Source organism: Ostrinia nubilalis, chromosome 7, assembly GCF_963855985.1.
Source record: "Ostrinia nubilalis chromosome 7, ilOstNubi1.1, whole genome shotgun sequence".
In the NCBI taxonomy this organism is placed as follows: Eukaryota; Metazoa; Arthropoda; class Insecta; order Lepidoptera; family Crambidae; genus Ostrinia; species Ostrinia nubilalis.
In genome coordinates this window covers 4,880,085-4,903,168 of record NC_087094.1, presented here as the reverse complement: position 1 = coordinate 4,903,168, position 23,084 = coordinate 4,880,085, and the positions used below count along the sequence as shown (strand labels likewise).

General features: G+C 37.7%; 3 protein-coding genes across 5 annotated transcripts in view; 1 reads left to right on the top strand and 2 right to left on the bottom strand.

Moving 5' to 3' along the window:
* Positions 1-331: 331 nt before the first annotated feature.
* Positions 332-1,187, top strand: LOC135073082 (mitochondrial inner membrane protease subunit 1). Its single transcript, XM_063967112.1, has 2 exons — positions 332-609; positions 694-1,187. Exons 1-2 carry the CDS (start codon positions 502-504, stop codon positions 1,048-1,050), a joined length of 465 nt encoding a protein of 154 aa, XP_063823182.1. The 5' UTR covers positions 332-501; the 3' UTR covers positions 1,051-1,187.
* LOC135073081 (lysosomal acid glucosylceramidase-like) lies at positions 1,146-6,928 on the bottom strand. Its single transcript, XM_063967111.1, has 13 exons — positions 6,885-6,928; positions 6,344-6,407; positions 6,023-6,159; positions 5,138-5,291; positions 4,673-4,829; positions 4,225-4,381; positions 3,839-3,999; positions 3,350-3,473; positions 2,881-2,994; positions 2,580-2,724; positions 2,220-2,299; positions 1,639-1,919; positions 1,146-1,295 (listed from the first exon to the last, which is right to left on the bottom strand). The coding sequence occupies exons 2-13, from the start codon at positions 6,405-6,407 to the stop codon at positions 1,193-1,195; spliced, it is 1,677 nt and encodes a 558-aa protein (XP_063823181.1). The 5' UTR covers positions 6,885-6,928; the 3' UTR covers positions 1,146-1,192.
* A 1,968-nt stretch (positions 6,929-8,896) lies between these two features.
* Positions 8,897-23,084, bottom strand: part of LOC135073110 (protein scalloped) — a 94,391-nt gene continuing 80,203 nt past the window's right edge. For 2 of the 3 annotated variants that reach the window (XM_063967149.1, XM_063967150.1), the window contains 8 exons: positions 19,552-19,682; positions 17,868-17,966; positions 16,929-16,969; positions 16,416-16,593; positions 15,255-15,335; positions 14,816-14,982; positions 13,520-13,754; positions 8,897-13,069 (listed from right to left, as the gene is read on the bottom strand). In XM_063967149.1, coding sequence (XP_063823219.1) covers positions 12,956-13,069; positions 13,520-13,754; positions 14,816-14,982; positions 15,255-15,335; positions 16,416-16,593; positions 16,929-16,969; positions 17,868-17,966; positions 19,552-19,682 — 1,046 coding nt within the window. In that variant the 3' untranslated portion in view covers positions 8,897-12,955. The remainder of the gene's footprint in view (positions 13,070-13,519; positions 13,755-14,815; positions 14,983-15,254; positions 15,336-16,415; positions 16,594-16,928; positions 16,970-17,867; positions 17,967-19,551; positions 19,683-23,084) is intronic. The other variant, XM_063967151.1, reaches the window with a different exon arrangement.

Sequence of the window (23,084 nt, the reverse complement as noted above, 5' to 3'; positions counted from 1 at the left end):
ATCCATTGTTTTGAAAATAATACAATACGTACACCATAAAGATAAATACTTTCAAAATAATGGATTTGAAAAAATTCTACATTGTACATCAAAAAAACAATAATTCTTTGAAGGTTATGAGGGCCTATGTGTGCGTGAACTGTGTGTATGTGTGCGTGGACTTTATGTATGTATGTGTGCGTGGACTATGTATGTATGTGAGCGTTACGTACGTAGGTTAAGTACAGGGAATTTAACACCAGGCTGTCAATTAGTAGGTTCAAAAATTTGACAGAGAGGGTTCTCTATTTCCTATGTATTACTTTTCTCTATGGTCCTTAAGTCCTTTCGGTCAAAGTGATGCTAATTATGTTGTTGTTAACTAAATAATGGCTACGTTTATTTTTAATAACTTATGTTTCCTAAAAATGTATCAGATTCTTTCTTTCCTATTTTAATTATTAATATTTTTATGTAGGTACAGGGTTATGTCATTTGAACTAAGATTCTAGAATTAGAATAATGCCTTTTCTAAAGACTTTGGGTAAAACCTGTGGATTTGTGGGATATGTTCTACAATATGCTTGTGTTACGCATTGTACCTTTGAATATATCGGAGACTTTGTTATGGTGAGTTTACTTTTGAATACAATAGATTATTTTTTTAATTTCTAATTGTATTGAAGTTTTATGAATGTCAAATATCTTTTGCAGTGTTCTGGCCCATCAATGGAACCAACTCTAGAGTCTAACAACATTCTCTTCACGGAGCATGTGACTCCACGGCTACAGAGATTGCGTCGTGGGGACATCGTTATAGCTAAAAGTCCATCGAACCCCAAGCAGAACATTTGCAAAAGGATCGTCGGATTGCCCGGAGACAAAGTTCGTGGACACTTTCCGAAACGAAGCCAGGTTGTGCCAAGAGGTCATGTATGGTTAGAAGGAGACAATTCTAGTAATTCAGCTGATTCGCGAGTGTATGGACCTGTACCGCAGGGTCTGATTCGAAGCAGAGTTGTGTGCCGTGTGTGGCCATTAGACAAAATAACATCCTTGACTGAATACTAGCAATAACAGATTTATAAGACAATGCTGTAAGCATATACCTACTATGTGTTTGTCTTCCAAAGACATTTTTGTAATGTAAATAGTAAAAATAAAGATTGTTTATTTTGAAAGTGTTTAATAAATAACAAGGTACATGACTATACTAGTTTAAATTGATTTCAATAGTCTTCACTGATCTGGGCTCCATCCGGAAAGCCAAGAGTCTTGTGTTTATCTGAACATTCACATTCATTTCTCGATGGAACCTAGAAAAAAGAAAATTTATTAACAATTGGAAAAGTTATAATCACTTATTCCTTAGTAAAGGGGTGTTTACATTAGTCATTGTGTGCTATAATTTCTTAAAATAATAGCCAGGCTCATGCCCATTTCCACCATCAATCCCAAATTTTTAAGTGACCCCTATGGTAACACAACAGGAATTTGGTTTTCCTAGGAGTCACTTAAAAATTAGGGATTGATGGTGAAAATGGGCATCAGTCTCACTTGTGTACACCAAGGTGTCTGAAAATTGTGTGTCTCATCAATATATCTATGGGCACAGCTACAAGTAGTATGTCATGAATACTTCTAATGGAATCATTGTACCTGTTTTGAATCACCATAACCATATTCCCTTGTGGCGTCATCACGGCCAAGTGCTCCAATTGGAATATGCTGCTACGAGAGACGAGGATACGGCGGGATCCTCTTGGTATGAATTTGGAGAAGTGGCCCATAGCGTAGTACATCGGCTGCTTGACGAATTCGTCATCTTCAGCATATACAAGGATAGGCGCATCTACGAAATTGTTTGCCCAATTCGGTCCACCGGTGGGGTCCAGGCACAGGTTCCAGTCGATCCAGCCAACGACATCGTGATTCAGATCCTGAGAACATAAAAATGGAAAGGAGTTAAGGTTCAGCCAAACCAACGCGATCACACGCGATCAGCCGGCGTGCAGCGATGGCGATCAGACTTAAATGCATTTATATTGATTGATTGCGGTTTGACTGAACGCTTATGTAACAGGAGTATTCCCACCTCTCGTACCCACCCCTGCAACTCCTGTGTAGCCAGGATCTACAGCTTGACCGCCATAAAAATCCAACTAATGAAGGTCAAGTTACCGCGCTTGTTAAGGCAAAGGATCATAATGGGAGTGATGATAGAAGAATCAAAAACTTACTTCCAAGATACTGGTAATGTATCTTCTCGCACGACGCCACGATCCGAGTTCAACTTTTTCTAAATCCCACGGCATCGGCCCTAAAAGTTCAAGAATAAATTTTATTGAATCTGTATGCGAATATTCACTGTCTCAAAGAAACGAACAGTAAGATCTTGCTTATTGGCCAAATCTACCTAAGGTACGGGTAGGTAGAAAAACTTAAATTAGTTAGACTGGGAATCGAACCTCGGGTCTTTAGCCATTACGCTGACAGGCAGTCATGATTTGTGATAACTGGCTTGCGTTCTAGTAACATGCATGACGACAAAGAAAAAGACGGCGTAATTATTACCTATAACTAAAACAAAACTGACTAACCTTCACAAGCTTCAGTAGAGAGCAACATCTTGTCAGGGTAACGATTTTGAAGGTTCCTCAAAATGGCTGGAGGGAAAAAGTTCCCATAGTAATGGATTGCGATTCCGTCTATGTAGTCCAGAGCTCTAGGGTCCTCTCTTTCAATCTGAAAAAAGGCGTAAAATGAAAAAGTTGCTTTTAGAATTTTTACCATACGTAATTGGGTTCCTTTTCGGTAAGTTAGGTTTTCGAAGTTTTTCGCTAAGTTTTCAAAAAGTAAGTGCTTTTTAATAAACCTACTTATAATAAGTGCTATACTTACGCCAACCATGTAGAAATGCAATAGGTATCTCTGATCATCAACGGCCAAGAGAAGAGTTTCGTTGAATCGAGAGTTTCGTAATGTGGGGCCAAGATTGTTCGCCACCCAGCGAGCCTGTAAATGAGAAAAATATACATTTAATTAACATAAGAAAGTCCTGTTCCTTACTTACCTATACGTCTTGAAGTGATACTTATTTTGTTTTTAAATTGATCATTTGTTCACGAAGTAAAAATCGATGATAGGATGTGCGACGGTGGATGTTGCATAGGCCAGTGTATTACTACGCCAAATACTTAGTGGGTTAATATGCGGGAAGTCGCTTGATGCAAATGATTTATCGTCGTTTACATTTAAGTAGGTAACCATTTTATTCTAGAGACGTAGTTAACTACTTATGTATTTATGCGAATTGGTTTAATTTACAGAGTATTTTGGAGTTCTTCACGAAAGGACCTTATTTACTAACCATTTGTGAAGGCAGCCACCCTAGCGAGTTGAAGGGCGCCAGGGGCACGATGCCGTTGATGGGTTCATTGGTCGTCGTAATGGCCCAGAATTTCACGCCTGCCTTCTCGTATTCTTCTAAGAAACTGAAAGTTTACAGTAAATTAAAGACTATTAGGTTTGGTACGAAATTCATACCACAATAAGTAGCAAATCAACAACGATTTTGCGGCAAAAATGTAGTCTGATGTGCTGTAAACAGTAGGTACTCTGAGCACGAATAACTCGTAATTTTATTTCAAAAACAACTCGCTACGGTTGTATTTGAACGACGATTATCGTTTACCATACCACGAGAGCGATATTCATTCGTGCTCAGGGTACCGTACCTAACCTAGTAATACGATTTATCAGGGCCAGTTAAATCAGCAATTGTCACGTTTTTGAAGTATTATTTCAATTAGGTAATAGTTACATTTTTTTACCAGATTTATTTTAAAACAGCACTCACCGTATGTGGTAGTCGGCAAAGGCCTGGTAGTACTGCGTCCTTAGTTGCCCGAAGCCGGTGATCCGTTCGTTGGTCTTCATCCAGACTGGTGGTGACCAAGTACTGGCAGTGTTCTTCACTTCAGTCGTAGCAGCGCGTATACATCTCAGCAACATAGGCAACTGGAATTAAAATAAGTTATGTTTATGGACGACCTCATAAAGGTAGCAGGAAGGCGCTGGATGCAGACCGCCACCAATCGGCCACTATGGAAAGTATTGGGGAAGGCCTAATGTGAGGCCTACAAAGGTAGTAGAAATCGTAAAATTTTATGGCTTCTATCAAATTGATTCCGAATATCGCTGAGCAGATAATCTGGGAAATTGTACTCAAAACTTCTATCTTACCTTGTAAAAGTAGTCTTCGCTGGTGAGCGAGAAGTTGGTGAGCCCTGCATCATGCCACGGGTAGTCGTTCAAGGTGTAAGGGTGCGTGGAAAAGTCGGCGCCTCCGATGTGGGTGCGAATCAAGTTGTACTCGATGCCTTCAGGTCCGAAATACGTGCTGAAAATACGAGTAAGTAGTAAATGTCAATAAAAATCACTAAAATATTTGATAATGTTTTTTAGGCTTGGACAAAAAGCAAGCGTAGATAAGTAGTACAATTAACAATACTGTAACAATTTCAGCTGATTTGTAATATCAGCTTACTATTTTTCTTTACTGGTGCGCTGTTCTGCCTTCACAAATTTTGAAATGGATCTGATGGCTTGGATGGCTTTGATCGAAATTCCTGTGTTAGGTACTTAGTAGGTACGCAGGTTTATGCATGTAAGTAATTAGGCATATACTCACTTAACCATTTGAGTCTGTGCTGCATCAGAGAGTTTTCGCCAGTTGATGGCTGCAGCATCGGTAACAGACCCCCCGAAACCCTCGATTTTTTGGAATTGAGTGTTTGTGAACGCGCGCAGGTTCACAGTGTTGAATAAAGTCGAGTTTTGTTGTGCATCTGAATAAAATAGTAATAACATAATATTATAGACAGGGCACATAGTACGCAGAACTGATGACCGATAGGGCAGCAAGGTTTTGGAGTGGAAGCCACGTACTCGAAAACGCAGCGTAGGACGTCCACCCACAAGATGGACCGACGACCTCATGAAGGCGCTGGATGGCCGCCACCAATCGGCCATTGTGGAAATCATTGGGGGAGGCCTATGTTCAGCAGTGGACGTCCTATGGCTGAAATGATGACGATGACATTAACTTATCCAGATGATGTGATAAGGCATTGATATTTTCATGGGTTGTACCAACCTTCGCTATCATCCTCGTCGTCCATAAAGTAGCCGCGATTTTCATCTTCCACTTCTTCCTCTTCCTCTGGAGCTGGTTCTGTAGTTGGTTCTGGAGTTGTAGGTGTTGGCATGTCTTCTAATTCACCAAAGAATTTCTCAAAGCGCTGACCGGCCTGAAAATGTCAATATTAATCATTTACCTGCTTCGCTAGCATTTGAAACTTATAGATTTTTCTCTCAAAGTGATTCAGGGTTGATAAGGTGTGTTAAATAAATGTATCTTTTATTATTTTCACTTATTCTTCTTTTTTTTTCATCTCCTTTTCAACCAAAAGAAATCCATTTTTACAAAAGATTTCCACAACGATCGTTACTGTGCGGTCCAGGCGCTTCCCGCCACTCAACACGACGGTCCACGGAGTCGGATGCCTAAATGCTTAACCATACTTTAGTGGCAGATTTACCAGCAGGCTGAGTAGGCTGAAGCTTAGGGCGGCACATTTAGTTCATAAAGTTTTTATTTCGTTTGACAAAATTAATAACATAGTCCTATACATATTACAGCCTACAAGCGGCAAATCAGTAAATCCGCCACTGCTGATATTTCCAAATTAGTTGGATATTGTACTCGTATAAGGACTAAGTGGCAGTGGGCGGGGCACATAGCTCGTAGAGACGATGGCCGTTGGGGCAGAAAAGTTCTTGAGTGGCGACCACGGGCTGGAAGACGTAGCGTGGGCAGGCCTCCTACTAGGTGGACCGACGATCTGGTAAAGGTCGCGGGAAGAGCCTGGATGCGGGCAGCGCAGGACCGTGCATTGTGGAAAACCCTGGAGGAGGCCTTTGTCCAGCAGTGGACGTCATTTGGCTGAAACGAACGAACGAACGATAAGGACTACTATACCTGGCTACTAGTGTACATAACATAGCCTCCTGGAGTTGGTTCTTCGCGTGTGATGGTGTCACAATAGTTGGCATCGCAGACGCAAAGTATTGACCGTCCTTCTATGCCGGTTTCTCTGACTCGACATGGTTTGTCCTCTGCAAATAATAATAGAATTTTAAGTACCTAACGTAAGGTGGTTATTAAGAAGGGAGGAGTACCTATTAAACACGAAAGAATGGTTGTGATCTTAGGTCCTGTTAAAAAAACGGTTGTTATAGATACAGAATAACCGATTTGTGTGTAAGAAAAGGTTTTTAGTTTTGACTGATATCTACTTACCAGATTTGATCGTAGTCCATGACACCAGCAAAACTATCACGAATAATCCAAGCCGGGTCTCCATCTGAAAATTGTAACAGGCGTATAGATAAATCTAAGAAAAACCTGAATACTTATGTAAACTTTGCCTCCAAAGTAAACAGTTACGAAGTTACCAGTTATTTTTTTCAACTATAACAGAATACGCGAATGCATTATTATCACATGATGCGTTGTCTTCAATGCAGTCGACGCATCGTGTGGGTGCGCCCTTTCGCATATAAAGTTAGATTAGAAATCCTCCGACTCTCACGCAATCACAGTGAAAATTGTTTCTAAGTAAGATTACAATCGTTAAATTTTATATCTCCCAAGAGATGCGTGTGCCTTTAGGTTTCCAATACCTTGTTTGCTAAATTAGAACCTAAGCCAGGGAAAATTAGAAACCTTGTACCTTTTTAATGAGCTTGTATAAATTAAAAACTTAACTACCTACTAATGACCCGTTCAAAGCTTTAATTAATTGGATAAAAGTATAAAAAATACACTATTTGCGACTTACCTTGCGTAAAGATGGTATTCAACAAAATGTTATTAATTTGGTGGAAAATGTAAACTTATCAATCTGATTACTTTATCTGTGAAGATAATTAGGGGCTAATTAATTGTAATAAGCATGGGTTATCTTTTATATCATTATATTGGTGGTCACCACTCTTATTTTTTTGGAATTCCATTCTGTTACCGTCATTGCATCTTGTTGGGTACCTAACCATCTAAAATAGCAGAAGTTCAGATGACCCAACTATGTATTTAATATTTTGGATGTAGAGTCAAATCGTTTATCCGTCAGTGAATTTTCTCTGTTAACAAACTCCACCTTTATTGGTTTTGGAGAATATTTAAAAAATACTTATTGCACCATCAAAGGGCGAATCTTAGAGCCCAAAATGCAGAATTACTTAATGGGTTTAAGTAATTATAAAATATGTAGTTACTTACCTATGTATTATCTTCAGACATAGGTACATTGCGAAATCTTCCATGGTCTAGGCTCGCACTGTATCTACATTATAATTTATTGTCAATAATTATTGATTGCTTGCTTTGTCTGGCACATACCCATTTTATTTAGGGTCGGCCCTCCGCGTCATGCGTCTCCAGGCGGCTCGGTCCTGGGTTGTCATACTGTTAACTTGATTATAATTTATTGATTAGGTACAGACACAGAATAAGTAATAGTACAGGTACAGAAGGATTACTCCGCAAGACGATTTAAATAAATGCGAGTCTTGCTACGACGCGATACAGTGGAATTCAGCTCGCACAGCACTACGTACCTACAATTTTATTCACCTACAAGTTTTGTCTCTTTCTATCGCATGCCTCTGAACTCTTCTTACGCTGTTAGGGTTGCTGTCTAGTAGTGTCTAGTAAAAAAATAATTATATATACTTATTTGTAATGAGGTACGTATGTAGGTAAGTACGCATTCATTATGGAAAACCTTGGGAGAGGCCTTTGTCCAGCAGTGGACGTCATTAATTGGCTGAAACGAACGAACGCATTCTGAGCAGTAGTCATGGTAGGTTAGGTTCCTATACTATCCTAAGAATTATTGATTACCTACCTGGCCAACATACCTTTCAGCATCTTTGGGAAGCGAAAAAAGAGATAAATCCGGTAGATTTCTTTTCGAATTTAAACACCCGAACGCCGCACAATAATATTTCTTTCTCTTTATGTCCATTTTTAAAAATACTTCGATCATAGAATTAGGTACTACAACGCACGCCAGCGTCCTGACGGGCGCGCGCGTGACACTCGACTGATATAATACCCGCCGGCGGGGCGCTTCGCTGTAGGTAATTATCGGATGTACCGCGCGGAGTGAGCCAGGCCTGGTACAGATAAATAATTCACGTTTGATACGATAATTTTTTTGTTAAATACAGTAACTAAATATTGGTCATAGTTAATACTTGCGAATTATGAGATAACCCGATACTAAGATAACGATTTGTAGGTACACCTATCTCCTACTTACCATGTGCGTGTGTACCAACATTGTGGAAATATTTATAAAACTAGCTTTTGCCCGCGGCTTCACCCGCGTGAAATTAAGTTTGTCACAGATCGTCATAAATTATAGCCTATATGTAATTCTGGGTTATAAACAATTATAGTGTGAAGTTTCATCAAAATCCGTTCTGTACTTTTTACGTGAAAGAGTAACAAACATCCAGACATCCCGACATCCAGACATCCAAACTTTCGCATTTATAATATTAGTAGGATTGATGTAGCTAGGTATGTGTGCATTTGTCGTATATTTGATTTATAATTCAAAATATACTTTTACAAAACTTGTAACTTGTAGGTACATCTTTGACACTGTGGCACCATCTTTAATGGCTAATGCATTTGGGAACTCTCCTCCAGTTAACTGTTAGGTTAGGATTTGAAGATTTTATAATAGGTATAGGTAAGTATAGGTAGAACAAAATCAATTCACCTTTTCATCACCTACTTTTTTAGGGTTCCGTCTAAGTAAATAAATAATAAACACATAAATTTAAGAAGACAATATAATTAAATTTTCATACAAATTTTAACGTAATATTATCTTTAAAATACTGTACAATGTCGGCTGGTTTTGCAGCAAATCATTTGCTGTAGGTAGTAACAAAAGTAATACACTCGTCGTATCTGAAGAAAATAGGCAAATGATTGTCTCCAAATCCGCCGACTAAATCTTTAATATTTTCATTTTGATATGGCAGATTGTCGATATGAAAAACTTTATAGAAGCAAAAATCGCTTAAAGTATCTACTAACAACTGAAAAATGCACTAAAGTATAATTTATTTACATGACACGACCTTTATATTATTGCATAACGCCGTAGGCTTTTCAAACAATTCCGTTTATACTATTCTAGCAAAAGGATTTATTATTATCGAGTTAATCTCCCTTGAGTACATAATTATAATAAAAGTAAAAATCACAACTAAGTAAGCAGATCTTTTTGCTTGTTTTTTTCACGAATTTCCGTACACAATGATAAAAGTTGTGTCGATTTAATATCCTTCAGAAAACAAATTAGAAAAATGTAACAGAACATTTGACCATCTTTATCTAAATGTGTAGATAACATTTTATTTTGGAAAATATTAAGCATTAATAGCAGAAGGAAGAAAAATATAGCACTAAACTCTACTTTTATTATTGGTCCATGAATGAAGTACAAGAACAGTCAAACTATCTGTTACAAAGAAATTAAGTTCAATCGCTTGCTTAAGTACTAGGTACGTGACAACATTACCTACAATTTCTGAACGACCATCGCCATAAAACAAAAAAACTTAAAGCTATTCACTTTACAATTTACCTAATATAACTCTATCAAATAAATACAAAAATCTCTTATTATTATCTAAGATAATATTTTCCTACCTCATGTCTTGAAACTAAATACTATGTAATGCACATAAACTTAACTGATTAAAAATAATAATATGTGCGCGTGACCGCGCCGACGGGAGGACCCTTATAATATTTGACTAAAAGAGAGATCAAATCATTGCCACATAAACTTATTGTATCGACCGGCTGGCTAGCGAGCAATACCCCTTTGTACTTTGAAACTTGAAAGAGCCGCGGTGATATAGTAGGTACAAAGTCTATCCATTTTGAAAAGGCTTCAAATGTCTAAGAAATTCGAATTATTAATATTCAGTAATTTTTTCATATTTTAAATAGTGATTTATAGGCAACTCAAATACGATGTCTGTATTATCATTATAGTTAGATAAATCATTTTTAGCCGTTCCAAAATAAATAGACATAAGGTTGAGTTTAAATATCCCGGAGTTTACAAGTCCCGGTTTAGATGAAAATTATTACACGCCGAGTTTTTTAACAAGGTGACGTCGGGTATATTATTATAAGAGCCAGGTAATCTTATACCGGCCATGAGAATAATTTAATCACAACACTTGTATCATAACAGAATCTTAATTAATTTAAAATCGATCAAAAGAGATCGTCAACGTAGATTAAATACTTACAACCGATATCACCTTGTTTTTTGAACACCTAAGAAAATAGCTGCCTAGAAGAATAGTGTCATAGGTGTTACAAATCAATGGGGACAAGAAAAAGAACGGTACAATAACTCTTACATTTTAACATGTGACCGAACGTCTATTCTCTCGTATGATACAATTTAGTACAGACCCTAACTGGCAGACCATGTGAACACATGAACACTTTAACGTAGGTACATACGAATATTATATACATGTAGGTACAATTTGAATAGTTATTGTGGCAAAGACTGTTATCAGTACGACTATCTGGCAAATCATACTAAGAACAGAAGTGTCTTACGACCTAACAAGACGTTAAAATAAGTAGGTAGTTAACGTAAGAAGCATATGAGTGCGTTTAGATAACAAAAGTAAAACGTTAGACTGAAGTATTTACACTTTGATTTGACGAGAAACTGAAATAATGATCAACCCACCACGAGTTGGGCGAAATGTGGCGGTTTTAGACATACCTTAATACTCTACATTTAAACCTACGCATGATTCAAGGACCCTACACTAAAATTTTAACCTTTTCACTGCTATTTATTTTATCTCTTATACTTTACTATCTTCTCTTAGCTCAAACCAGTGAAAAGATTAAACTGCTCAAGTAATTTATGTTAATGTAACATAATTATAGAGGCACTGTGTGTATTCAATTCTATATCATCTTATTTGACATTATTTTACACAACTATACCGAACGTTATTTAGCATTAAGAATTATGTAAAATATTATTGTTACTCTTATTTCTTTTACCGAAATAACAATCTCGTCTGGACCACGTGAGTGGTTATTTAAATTTTATATACAGTGAACAGTAATAATGAAGATAATACAGAAAACAGTTTTAAATTATAATAGAGATATTAAAAATTGAGCTATACAATAAACATTCAGTTATAAAAATACTTGTAGCGTAATTTTCAGATCACAATTTGCTATGTTATGTTCACATTAAAATATTTTTTGATTTAATGAAGAAAGTGGTAGATAGAGTTCTTTGATTTATACCAGATTAAGTCGAGTATTATAATATGGGAATATGAAAACCAGAAAAATATGAAGTAGGAAGCACAAGACAAAACATAGTGTAGGTAGAATATAGAAATTTTCTCTTTAAGGCTTTATGAGCAGATGGAAGGAGTTTTTAGCATTGCGACTCTACATACTGCTGTTCTACGAGTACGTACTATATTATTGCACACTCATGGTCTGAATTTATCAATGTAATATCGAGGATGGTGCAGTAATGTTAATGTCGCCTGATAAATTAACATGAAAGAGAGAAAAAAAGAAAGAAAATATCGCGTCAAAGAAACAGTAACAGTAACGGCTGGGGCAATAGCTAAAATGTAATGAGCACAAAAAGATGAAAAGGAAGGTTATAATATATGAAACTAATGTGCTACATGTTTAAACTTAAGATCGAAATTGCCACAAGAAAGGCAGAATCAAGAAATGGAACGATTAAGAAGGAAAGAAGAGAGAAAGAAAAAGAGAATGGCAAGAATTTGAAACGCCTTATGGCTAAAAATAATGACCGGTTGTTATTTTTAGATCTAATACAGCCAACGAACAAACATAAGTAACTGTCACCGATGAAACGACTTGACAATAACTACATAAAACCACATCACTCGTATCTACCGATATTTTTGGATTGTTATGAACTCTTGAAATACCATCTTTACTGGTGACGGAATAGCACTGAATTTAGATAACACATTCATGTAAAAGCATTTTTTCTTCGATGAGCATTGTATTTATGTACTACGTACAGAACAGACATTCCAAATCGAGTGTTTGCCTGGAATTACGCGTATTGCAACTGTTTGAGTGAGACAACATGACATAGAAAGTGCATTTTTTTTAAATTGTTTTTATTTCCCAATCAACATTGAAGTCTTATACAGCTAGGCGTTTGACTCAGCTAGGTCTAACAATAAACAGACATACATTGAGTATTTTTAAAGTACACTTTTTCATCTTATTTTTGGGCTAATAGTTACCATAAATGGCGAAGATAAGCCATATTGATACAAATAAAATTGTCATCTTTGTCACCTGTTTCGTCACAAGTCAGCTTCTATTATGTCCCATTGAAATGTCAGTTAGTTCATTAAAGCTCTAAGGTCACCAAATGTCACAAGATTTATGAGCTTAACTTTGGACACCTAAGGCCGCTTGTTCACGCTAAGAAAAGTCGCCAGGCCTACGCAGGAATTCGTGTCGTTTCTACACACGAACCGTGTATATTACTCCGGCACTGACCAAGATGTAATTCTTGTCTTCGCTAGATACGACACGCGGTGTAGGTACGCGCACTGTGTGACTTTTCGTAGCTAGGTCCGACGAAATTCTTGTCTTGTAGGCAGATACGGTGAAATTACTTGGCATGTACAAGAAGCCTAATGGATTTGCAAATGCACGCTCTATGTCGTGTCGCCTTCAGCTATCCACGTGACCGACTCAGGGACACCGTTCGGCATGACTGCTCTAGTACACTTAACTCATATGCGCACGCGTTCGGACGCTTCAGTCTTTGACGAGCCGGTAGATATGGTGCTGTGCGCCATGCTCACTGTTTGACACTTCGAACACAAATGCCGCGCACAGTAATGTCTCTTGTGTGTCTCTATTTGATACCACCTGCGGGAGAGAAAACGATTTTGTTAATAACGATGAACTGGAACTGAAAATAATCTGTCTATAAAATAAAGTTGCTCCATCTTTCTGTACGCTTAGATCTTTTAAACCACGCAACGGATTCTATCTAACGCAGATAGACAGAAGGCGAAGTTACAGTATCGCGTTTTGAGAAGTTTGACTTTTTGACTGGTAGTGTCAACTGCTTTATGGCGGAAAAATAATGACATTCGATGTAGAGCCTCTATGATTCATTTTACACGACGTCATGTAGTCCCTCCCATACATTGGTAAAACTTGTAGTCACTGAATATTTTTTTCTGTAATGACTAGGATAACAGATAGGACAAGGGATTGAAGAACCCGCGATCTATAGCGCAATCCTGAACCAGTACTTCCAGTCGACAATCGAAAAACGTAACCGAAACAAAATGAAGCACCATCGGTACCAACCTGTAGTATAGTGAAGTTTTCGAGCACACTGTTCATCATGTACTTTTCGGGCAGGTGCTTGAGCTTGTGTATGAAGTTGACCATGTACTCGCACATCGGCGACCGGTGGATGCGGTACACGAATCGCCCGCTCTCGAACCGAGCGTATTCCGTTTCCACCTTCTCTACAACTTGTTTCCCGAACGAACACACTTTGGTGCTGCACGTTATCGTCATGTTCTCGTTGCTTTCGTATCTGGAAAGGTTGGAGTAATAAATTAGCTTTATTCACAGATCACAGAAACTAAAGGCAGTTGTGACAAGGAGGCGGGACCGGCTGGTGTCGCAGCAATATGCCCAAAAACAGAACACATTGCTCGTGAAAGCAATGATGACAGCAGCGACGTTATAATGTAAACAGCTTACATTGCTTGCGTAGTACTAAAGATTATTCGAACGTTGAGTACTGATACCGCAGTGGATAATGAGCACATATTTTGATTAAGTACTTTGTGTGTGTGAATTTCTAATGCGACACGAGTTTCGAACTCAGCGCATTAGTTGGTATATCTCTATGGATAAAACTTATGTATTTAGTAATATGAACTCGCATTTTGTAATTGACTTTCTATCGGCAAACAACTATTAGTTACTCGTTTTTTTGGATCTTAGGAGTAAGAAAAATAAACGTTAACAGCCGTTACAAGTGGCAGTCCCTGTTCCATTGAAGTCTTTACGATTAAACAATAGTAAATCAAACGAACTGATCGAGTTTATAGCGCCATTAAATGACCAATTAGCACTAAATGAAGATAGCCAATGTCTTGTAATTCGATCATTAATGCACGCTATGTTTTATTACCTACTTTTAATGAGTAGTACGCTGCTGTTCCAGTTAATGGTTAAGAGTTAGAATAATTAAATAACTCTTTTACCATTTGACGACTTAAGGTTTAGGGTTTTCTGGGGGATGAGATCCAAACCCAACAGTGGGATGATCGGGCCCCACAGTTGGGGTTAGGCATGTACCATGGAGTGGGACGTTAGTTTTTTTTGCTTTTGTTTAAGTAGCAATAAAACAATCAGAGGTAAATGGGACATTTGGCCTACACTCCCCACGCAAGCCAAACGGGTTGGGGATTTGGCCTGATGTCCGTATACTTTTGCCTCTGTTAATATACATAAATAAACGCTCTCGGTCGGGCCCTGATAGTTTTTTTTTTGTCTTCGGCACTTTTACGATTTTGGTTAAAGTACCTAATAATGTGCTCACAATTAGACATGATACTGATTATGTCAATAAATAAAGTGACTTACACACTAGTAACCCCATAAAAGGCACCGGGGTCGTCCAGATTGCTTGTGTTGAGGTCCGCCCAGAACTTGACGAGGAAGAACGCGTTCCTTGGACCCTTCTCGTAAAGTTCTTTGAGGCCTCCTTTCTTCTCCGGGAACTTATCGTTTATTTGTTGGACGTCTACGGACTGTGGATAAAATACGTTTCATTATTTAGTTTGTAAATTAGAAGCCTCTATAGGTAAATGTATGGATGTTCTTGAACGCTTGCTCCCATAGCGTATTTATTCCTAGATGTGCATCACTTCGATTTAGCAAGTAAAACCTTTTCCATAATAATTTTGGATTAAAATATTCTGTAAACCATCTTTTACAGAAGGACATACTTGATTCACGTAATATTGGTCGCTATTAGATATTATATAATAGTATTCATAAAGTTTATAATTAAAGTACTCACCTCTAGTAAAGGATCCGCGTATGTGACTGTACCACCTATATGAACGAACAAATGCTGCGCCGGCGCTGCGCTCGGGGGATACTGAAAAGAAATAGTTCTAAATAGTATAAGCAAGTATAACTTCAATAAGCACAAACTTTCAGATTGATTTTGATTGATAAATAAGGCAATATTTGCAATAGCTGTTGCAAAGAGCCATAGGGTATGAGTGTATATTACAGTACTTTGCAATTTGCATTCCATTCTCCTATTATATGGCATAATTAGATTTTGATGAATTAGTATTTGAAGTAGATTTTTCACTGAAACGTTAGTCAAATATTAACTTCATAGACAATCGCTTCTTCAATATAACCAACGGCTGTCATAAAAGATTCTGAACATGCACGTTTCCGACTCGAAATAGCAGAGGTCGTCTCGGATCTACCATTGGGGCAGATCTGTAAAGTGTATCAGGGCATCCAAAGTTCAAGGCCCCGGCAGTCGTAATGCAGCATTCGCTACGGCTCTTATTTCATACTTCGCGATCATTCTTGGCGGGTCATGGCCACGATGGGACGGTGCTTGACAATGTTAGAGCGCTACAGGGGGTCTGACTCTGTGCAGCGAACGATTTTGATAAATGGCCTCTGTCTGTTTCTAGGCTAGTTTTTTGGAGCTGCTGTCAAAATCTATACAAATTCAGAGCATAGAGATGATTGAGAGATTAGCTTTTAAGCCCTGCTCACAAGTAAAAGGGTAGATAAATCTGATATATCAGGCGATCTTTCTGTAGTTAATTTGACGAAAGCTGCGCAAATAAGTACATAGGTACATTTAAGAGATAGGAAAGTCGATGATGATGACTTAAGCGACCAACACATCTGACCCTAGAGACTAGTCTGTCTGCTTCTATCTATCCTAGTGCATCGACTCTTGAGCCGGTACGGGCGTTGAGTTGGTGCTCATGGCCCGTGTTTCTTCTCGGCTGGCTACTGCCAGTCCTGGCACCACTGTCCCGCCCTCGGCACGGTACTAGCCCACCGGGTGAGTCGACGTTGGTCGAGGCCCAGTGAACGACCAGCGAGCGGGCGGTTTCTGGATGCCAGGGAACTTTCAGGTAGTTATGGACCTGTCTGCTTCTGAAGCAGATGAAAGAACTCTACAGTTCTTTAGTCTTACCGTGTCAGGGTCCCTCGGGTGCTCCACAAACGCCGAGAACTCGACTAGCCTCAGTTTGTGGGTAGCAATAGCTCGGCCTTCCCAGGGAGGTGGCGGCGCCACGTCTGTCCCTCCAGGCACTCCCACTCCTCCCACTCCTGGGACTCCTTTGTAGCCTGCACCGGGGAACGGCTTGACACTGGAAGAAAGAGTTTGTTTTATCAGTTTTGTTACCTATTTAATAGCAGCATGAGATCAGCCTATCTAGGCTCTCTTTCAAAAATACCTAGCACCATAAATCTTTGATATACAGGAGTTGTAGAATGAGAGTGGGATTAGTCCCGTTTCTGAAAAACTACCATCTGCATTTTTTCAGAATTTTTTCTTTAATGAAATAAGTTAGTACCTACTGTACCTAAGTACGAGGATGTTGTGTTGTAAAAGGAAATAAATCCTTCTCACATAGTGAAAGTATTGAAGTTACTATTTTTCACGGCTAAATAAGACTAGCTAGTTAAAAACATAAATACTTACTCTTGTGATGTCCCAGCTTGTAAGCCCGGTTGCCAGAATTGCTGAAAAGAAACAAGAAAATAAGTTGACAAGTTGTCATATTACACACGGACAGACAAACTAAAGCTTATTACATTGTTATTTGCTCGTCGGTTAATTTGGCACACTTCAAGCGTGTGAAGTTGTTATTTTTTAACGTGTAATCAATTACAATCTACGTATTTTAGTAAGTGATCCCTAATTTCTAATGAAGAGTACAACAAAAACATTTAGCTCGCGACAACTTGTGTCGGTTTTGTTTTAATGTTTTTTTAAAGTTTGTGAGTGAAGCAGCACTTCTGTTATGTGAACACTGCGCCATGCCGAGTTTAGAAGCGACAAACGTACACGACATGCTTATTCTAAGGCCATTTATAGGTGCTTAGCTGGGATTCTCCATTACATTGTCCACAATTTATCTACAATTTTATTACCAACAGTCTACGAAAAGAAAACTATTGGCATCATTAGCGGTTCTACTTCAATGGCTAATGGAAATTAAAGTCCCATAGTGTCTAGGGAATTTATGTTCCATTTCATAAAAGTTTTGTGGATTTTTGTTACTTATTCCTAGATGTTAACATGACCAATAGAGTCAGATACTTAATATCTGAAAATTGTCGCATTTTCAGGTACGTTCTCTATTATATTCATCTCTATTTCTCACACGGAGACGTTAGCATTATGCGTAACATACACGAAAAGAGCCTATAGTGTTGGGAAATAAATGTAAACAATACTAGAGACAAAATTTTTTGTAGCCGGTGGCTGAGACTGAGAACTACAGATTGCCGGTGGCTGCTGAGAGCTACAGTTATTGGTCTTTAGGATTAAGGATAGCTGTAATATCTTTAAGATCTATCGTAGTATGACTCCAACTAAGCACCCATAATAAGGCCCTAGTGTTAGCAAGTGCGGTACCGTGTGGTGGTAGGCCGGGTGCGGCAGGCCCGCCACTATCTGCGCGCTCGACAGCGTGCTCATCGACTGCATGGCTTTCTCTTTCATCATACCCCCGTCCTGGATGTTCAGTTGTTTTTAGATTTCTTTTGTTTACATTCAAATTAACGGTATCTAGGTATTTGTTCGCCCACGGTTCATAGGCTCATCATCTTAGATGTTCAGTTGTTTTGAGACTTGAGAATTACACCCGTATTCACAAACGATGCTTGCAATTGAACGCACAGCGTTGAATATAGCTCTGGTGATTGGTTTGTATGTCACCCTGTGCGTCCACGCGCACTGTGAGATCTCATAGTAATGTTTGTGAATACGGGCGAGAGTCTTTACAGAGATATCTACTATCACGGTTTAAACGCAGCTCAATGAGTTTATCGATAAAATTTTGCCATCAATTACGCGAATTGAGTCACAACAAAAATGGCGTGATAGATAGTAGTTAAATATTTTACATAAACATCTGCACAATATCAAATCTACCGTAGAAGATATTGATAGCTAGCGTATTCGGTTCGTCTAAGCGACGCGTCGCAAATTATATGAATTGCCATTTCCTTTTTACATGTTTGTAATGAGAATACTTTATTGAGTCCTGTTGCTGTACCTAAATAAATATATAAACAAGATAACTAATAGAAGGTATTGCTAAAGCATAATGAACTTTTTAGTGAAATACAATTTTTTTCATCATTCTGTTCCTTCGTAAAAATAGCCAAAGTATATTGAGAAATAAGTTCTTAATTACTGCTCATTTCAGCGACCGTCGTATATTGAAAACGAACGGAACCAAATTAATAAACTTATTGTGGGATATAAGCTTTTATACATTAATCTTAGCCATCCCCGGATCACGGGAAGGGTCGGGCAACGTCGACTCAAGTATGTCTACCTGGCTTATTAATTTACACACTAATCTACTTCAATGCCAGTAACATTTATTCAAGCTCTACTTATTGGCCATGTTTAATAAATACGTCATTTAGTGCTACAGTATCTAATAAAACATTTCGTGATCGAGTTTAAAACATCTGAAACGTTACAAGGTCTGTGACTGTGCTGTCAGAGAAAATTTTATTGACACATACAAACTGACTATGTATTGGTTAAATCATGTCTGCAATTTATTACACTCCAATTAAATGATACTTCAAATTAAACAGATTATTTTCCATTCTGTCACTGCTTTTAATGTAAAATATTATGATGACTTCGAATTTAATAATGTCTCTAATCCGTATGAATGTGACTCAAATTAATTTATTATCTATTGTGTCTTCTTTGCGGACAGTTATTCATTTAAAAGAAATTTTATTTGCCAAACGAATCGCAGAAAATTGAATCGACTATTATACTCGTAAAATCGCAAATTTTAATATGATCATAGCATATAATACAATTTTCACAGTCTAGCACAGATCTAGCAGCTAACGTATTAATATTTCTAACGCCCGTAGAGACAGGTAATTTTGCAAATAAAGCTGAATTATGAACATTGAAATCTAACTTTCTATTCTGTAATACATAGTAGGTACACAAATCTTCGATTTAATCACTGTTTCAGCCAATTTTAATTTTTAATTTACAAAATTACCGGGTGTCTAACGGCGCAGTGTATATGCAGATGATATTTCAGCTGTAAACTTACCACTTTGAGTTTGGCCTGTATTTCCCTTAGTTTTCTCCTAGCTAGCACCTGTATGTGCGAGGAGACTTGTTTCCTCGTGCGGGTCTTGCCTGTCCTTAGTTTTATATACCTCGCTATAAGCTCGTTCCTTCCTGGAAAATAATAATAACACGTTAATTTAATTAACATGCCGTTAATTCCGAACTATTTCAGGGGGGAGGTATAAAATATTGGAACGTGAGTTAATTTCAGTACATAGGTATTTTAAAACTCTGAGAGTTGTAACTGATTTGAACTTCAAGTCAGAGGTCCTCTTCTGTTATTTTATGGGTTATAATAACTGAGATCAGAATCTAGTGATAGTTATAACCCGCCATATTTTGACAAATATGGCTCAATTAATCAAGTCAGATACAAACTATACAGACGAATATTAAAAATGAACTGTTTTCATTAAACAATTTTGCTGACAATTTAAATACCAGCAGAGCAATAAATAATATGAAAAGGATCGGAATGCCAGTCAATAAACAAAACGGAAATTTTATTAATAAAGTTGACGGCCGCCTAGCCTGGTAGTTTGTGTTACTGGGCTAAAAAACCAGAGTGGTTACGCATTCGAATTCCGTTTAGACCATATTTTACCACGCGGGCCCAGTGAAGATTGGTCACCACAGTAAAAAATTGTTTTAGTCAACATACACTCCAGTAGGAGTAATAAAGTATTTATTGGAAGTAGTTCTTACTAAATTAATAACAAAGTTTGTAAGAACATGATTAAATGAAAAATTTACAACATGTAGAAAAAATAAAGTTAGAAAATACAGTTATTAGCACGTCACATATCAAAAATGTTGCCCCAGTTCATCCCTTGCACGAGTGTAAAAAGGGGTGAGAATCATGTGCCGATTGACATAACCGAGGAATAGTTGGGATGCCGAATCAGAGCGCACGTACAATGCGATTCGGCGCATCGCCCGCCGATCCGTTATGAAACAATTTTCAAAATATTTTGAATAGCTATTTTCAATGATTGAAACTGCAGCTCGTTCGGAATGCGGGGTGGATCGCCCAGTGCCAGCTGCCATTGTTAAACAATTTTCATTACCTAATAGATAGTCGGAAAATAAACATTGGAAACCGAAATTCGAGCGCTTTCAACCGTGGTTTTGTTTATTAAAAAGTTTTGGGAGATATTGTTTGGAGTAAAATTGAAACTGTTGTTGGGGTGAATTTTATGCTCGACACTGTAATACAAATGGGTGTCACTGTAAAAATTCAGTCTCAGATAGTACCTATAGAGATACAGTGGACAGATCCTAATATTGCAAGTTCATTTGGTAATGACGACAACGTTAAATCGAGATCAGATATCTTTAGATAAGGTATTATTGAAAGCCTTAGGGTAGCTTTCAAGGTACCAACATATAAATAGATAACATCTAGTCAAGATCATTTCATCATAGATCGCATCTACAGTGTAAGATTTATATTAAGAGCCAAATGATCCACTCCATTCAACATAAAAAATAAAGCCAATAACATTTCACAAGCCGTCAAATACACTGTAGAGACTAGAGAAAATGTATCATGTTGTACATGAAGCCTAAAAGAAACTAGAGCGCTGATTCGCTCCAATACTCGACTGTATTCATTTGCGGACAGCAAAGGAAGACCAGACCAAAGTAAATTGAAATCTCATTGAATTCGGGGAATGCGATGGCGACGAGAGCCGGCTGGTGCGAATTTAATTAACCCTTGCTTGCTTGTTGAGGCGGACGCGTATGGTCTAACTATCCGTACGCTACTGCTCGCTCGAATTTCGCTATGGTAAAGGACGGTTAAAGATTTGAAAATGTTCCGTCGATGGTCAATGCCTAAAAGTCTCTTTGTAGAGTCGGGCGGGAAAATTTTGAATTTGAAATTTTTCATAAAAAAATGAAAGATGTTTTGTCACTTTCCATGCAGTAATGTTGATTTTATTGTAATGAAAAGGGAAAATACTGTGAATTAAAGGTGGACACAGTATTCATGATTTCTCTTAACGACGAAAGGGATGCTTTTTATTAAAGAACTAGAATTTATTTGTATCCCTTTATCATTAAAGATTTTTATGTGATCTGTACTATTCTCGACCAAGTACCTAACTAATTAGAATAACAAAACATCTTTTAGGTTTCAAGTCTTCGTATTTTTCATTTGTTTTATCCCTACTTATTTCCGAAGATGAGAGCTCAAATTCAAAACCAAAAATTATAATTCTACCTTATTCTGCCATTAAACTCGAAATTAAAGAGTCGACTACGAGCTCGCAAAAGAAACTCTTGAAGACTGTTAAGGCAAACATTCTTGAAATCGCTTCGAAATTATGGCACCGGCGCACAGTGATCTGAAAATGAAGCTCCCATACCATAGAAACTTAATGTCAGAAATTAATAAATAAAAATATGTATTGTGTTTAGTATACCTCCCTTTGTTTTATTAATATAGTATAAAGGGTATGAGTAGCTCCATGTGTGAGAAAAAAAATATTTTTATTTTTTTTGTATGGAAAAAAACACTTAAAGTAGATTTTTTTAAAACTGAATAGAACTGAAGGGCTGGTACTCACATGAGCTATTGCACCATACATGGCGATCAAGATGACATACAATTCTTGTGCCGTTGGGTGCCGCTTTGCACGTAGCAAGCTTTGAAAATTTTGAATTTTCGGTAGGTGATCTTTCATGTCCTTGATGTTATTTTATGAAGTTATTAATCGCTTTCAATACGAGAATAGTATGTAAATTAATACTCATATAACTAGGAATGTATTAGGGATATTTTTAAATAATTTTTATTTTGTAAATATAAAAAATAAAAAGTTTAATCATTGAATGAAGTAACCAACCAGTTGGTAGACATTGTTATTAGTTACTAACCTGCTAAAGCCTGGTCCGTGAGCACGTAGAATTTTTTCCAATGACCCCTAGCTACCCATCCTTATCGCTCGCACGTAATTATATTGCTGTCGCGACTGTGCGACGGGCACCCGCAGTGAGTGTGCGAGCGCGATAGCAACATAATTACGCGCGAGCGATAAGGATGGGTAGCTTGGGGTCATTGGACAAAATTCTACGTGCTCACGGACCAGACTATACTAGTTACTAACCACTGACATTGTTATTAGTTACTAACCTGCTAATGACGTTTTAATGAAAATAATAGAAATCAATATTTATTAAATAAACAACTTAAAAAATCGAACTGCCTAATAGGCCAATAGAATTACATTTGAAATCGGAAATAATTCCTACATAAGATTTTATTATTTTAATGGCTTCATTTGTTACCCATTAAGACTATCCTAAATTTTCGACTTCGACGGAGTTGTGCTTAAGTGGTGGGGGCCCCCGAAAGGGGCGTTTTTTCGGTTTTACGGTTATATCGCGTAAAGGACTTACCCTATCAAAAACTGGTCTTCATGACGGTTGAAGGGCATTTAATAAGACTAAATTCATATGTTTTGGACAAACCGTTCTCGTGATTATCTTCGAAAAAGTACAAAATGTACG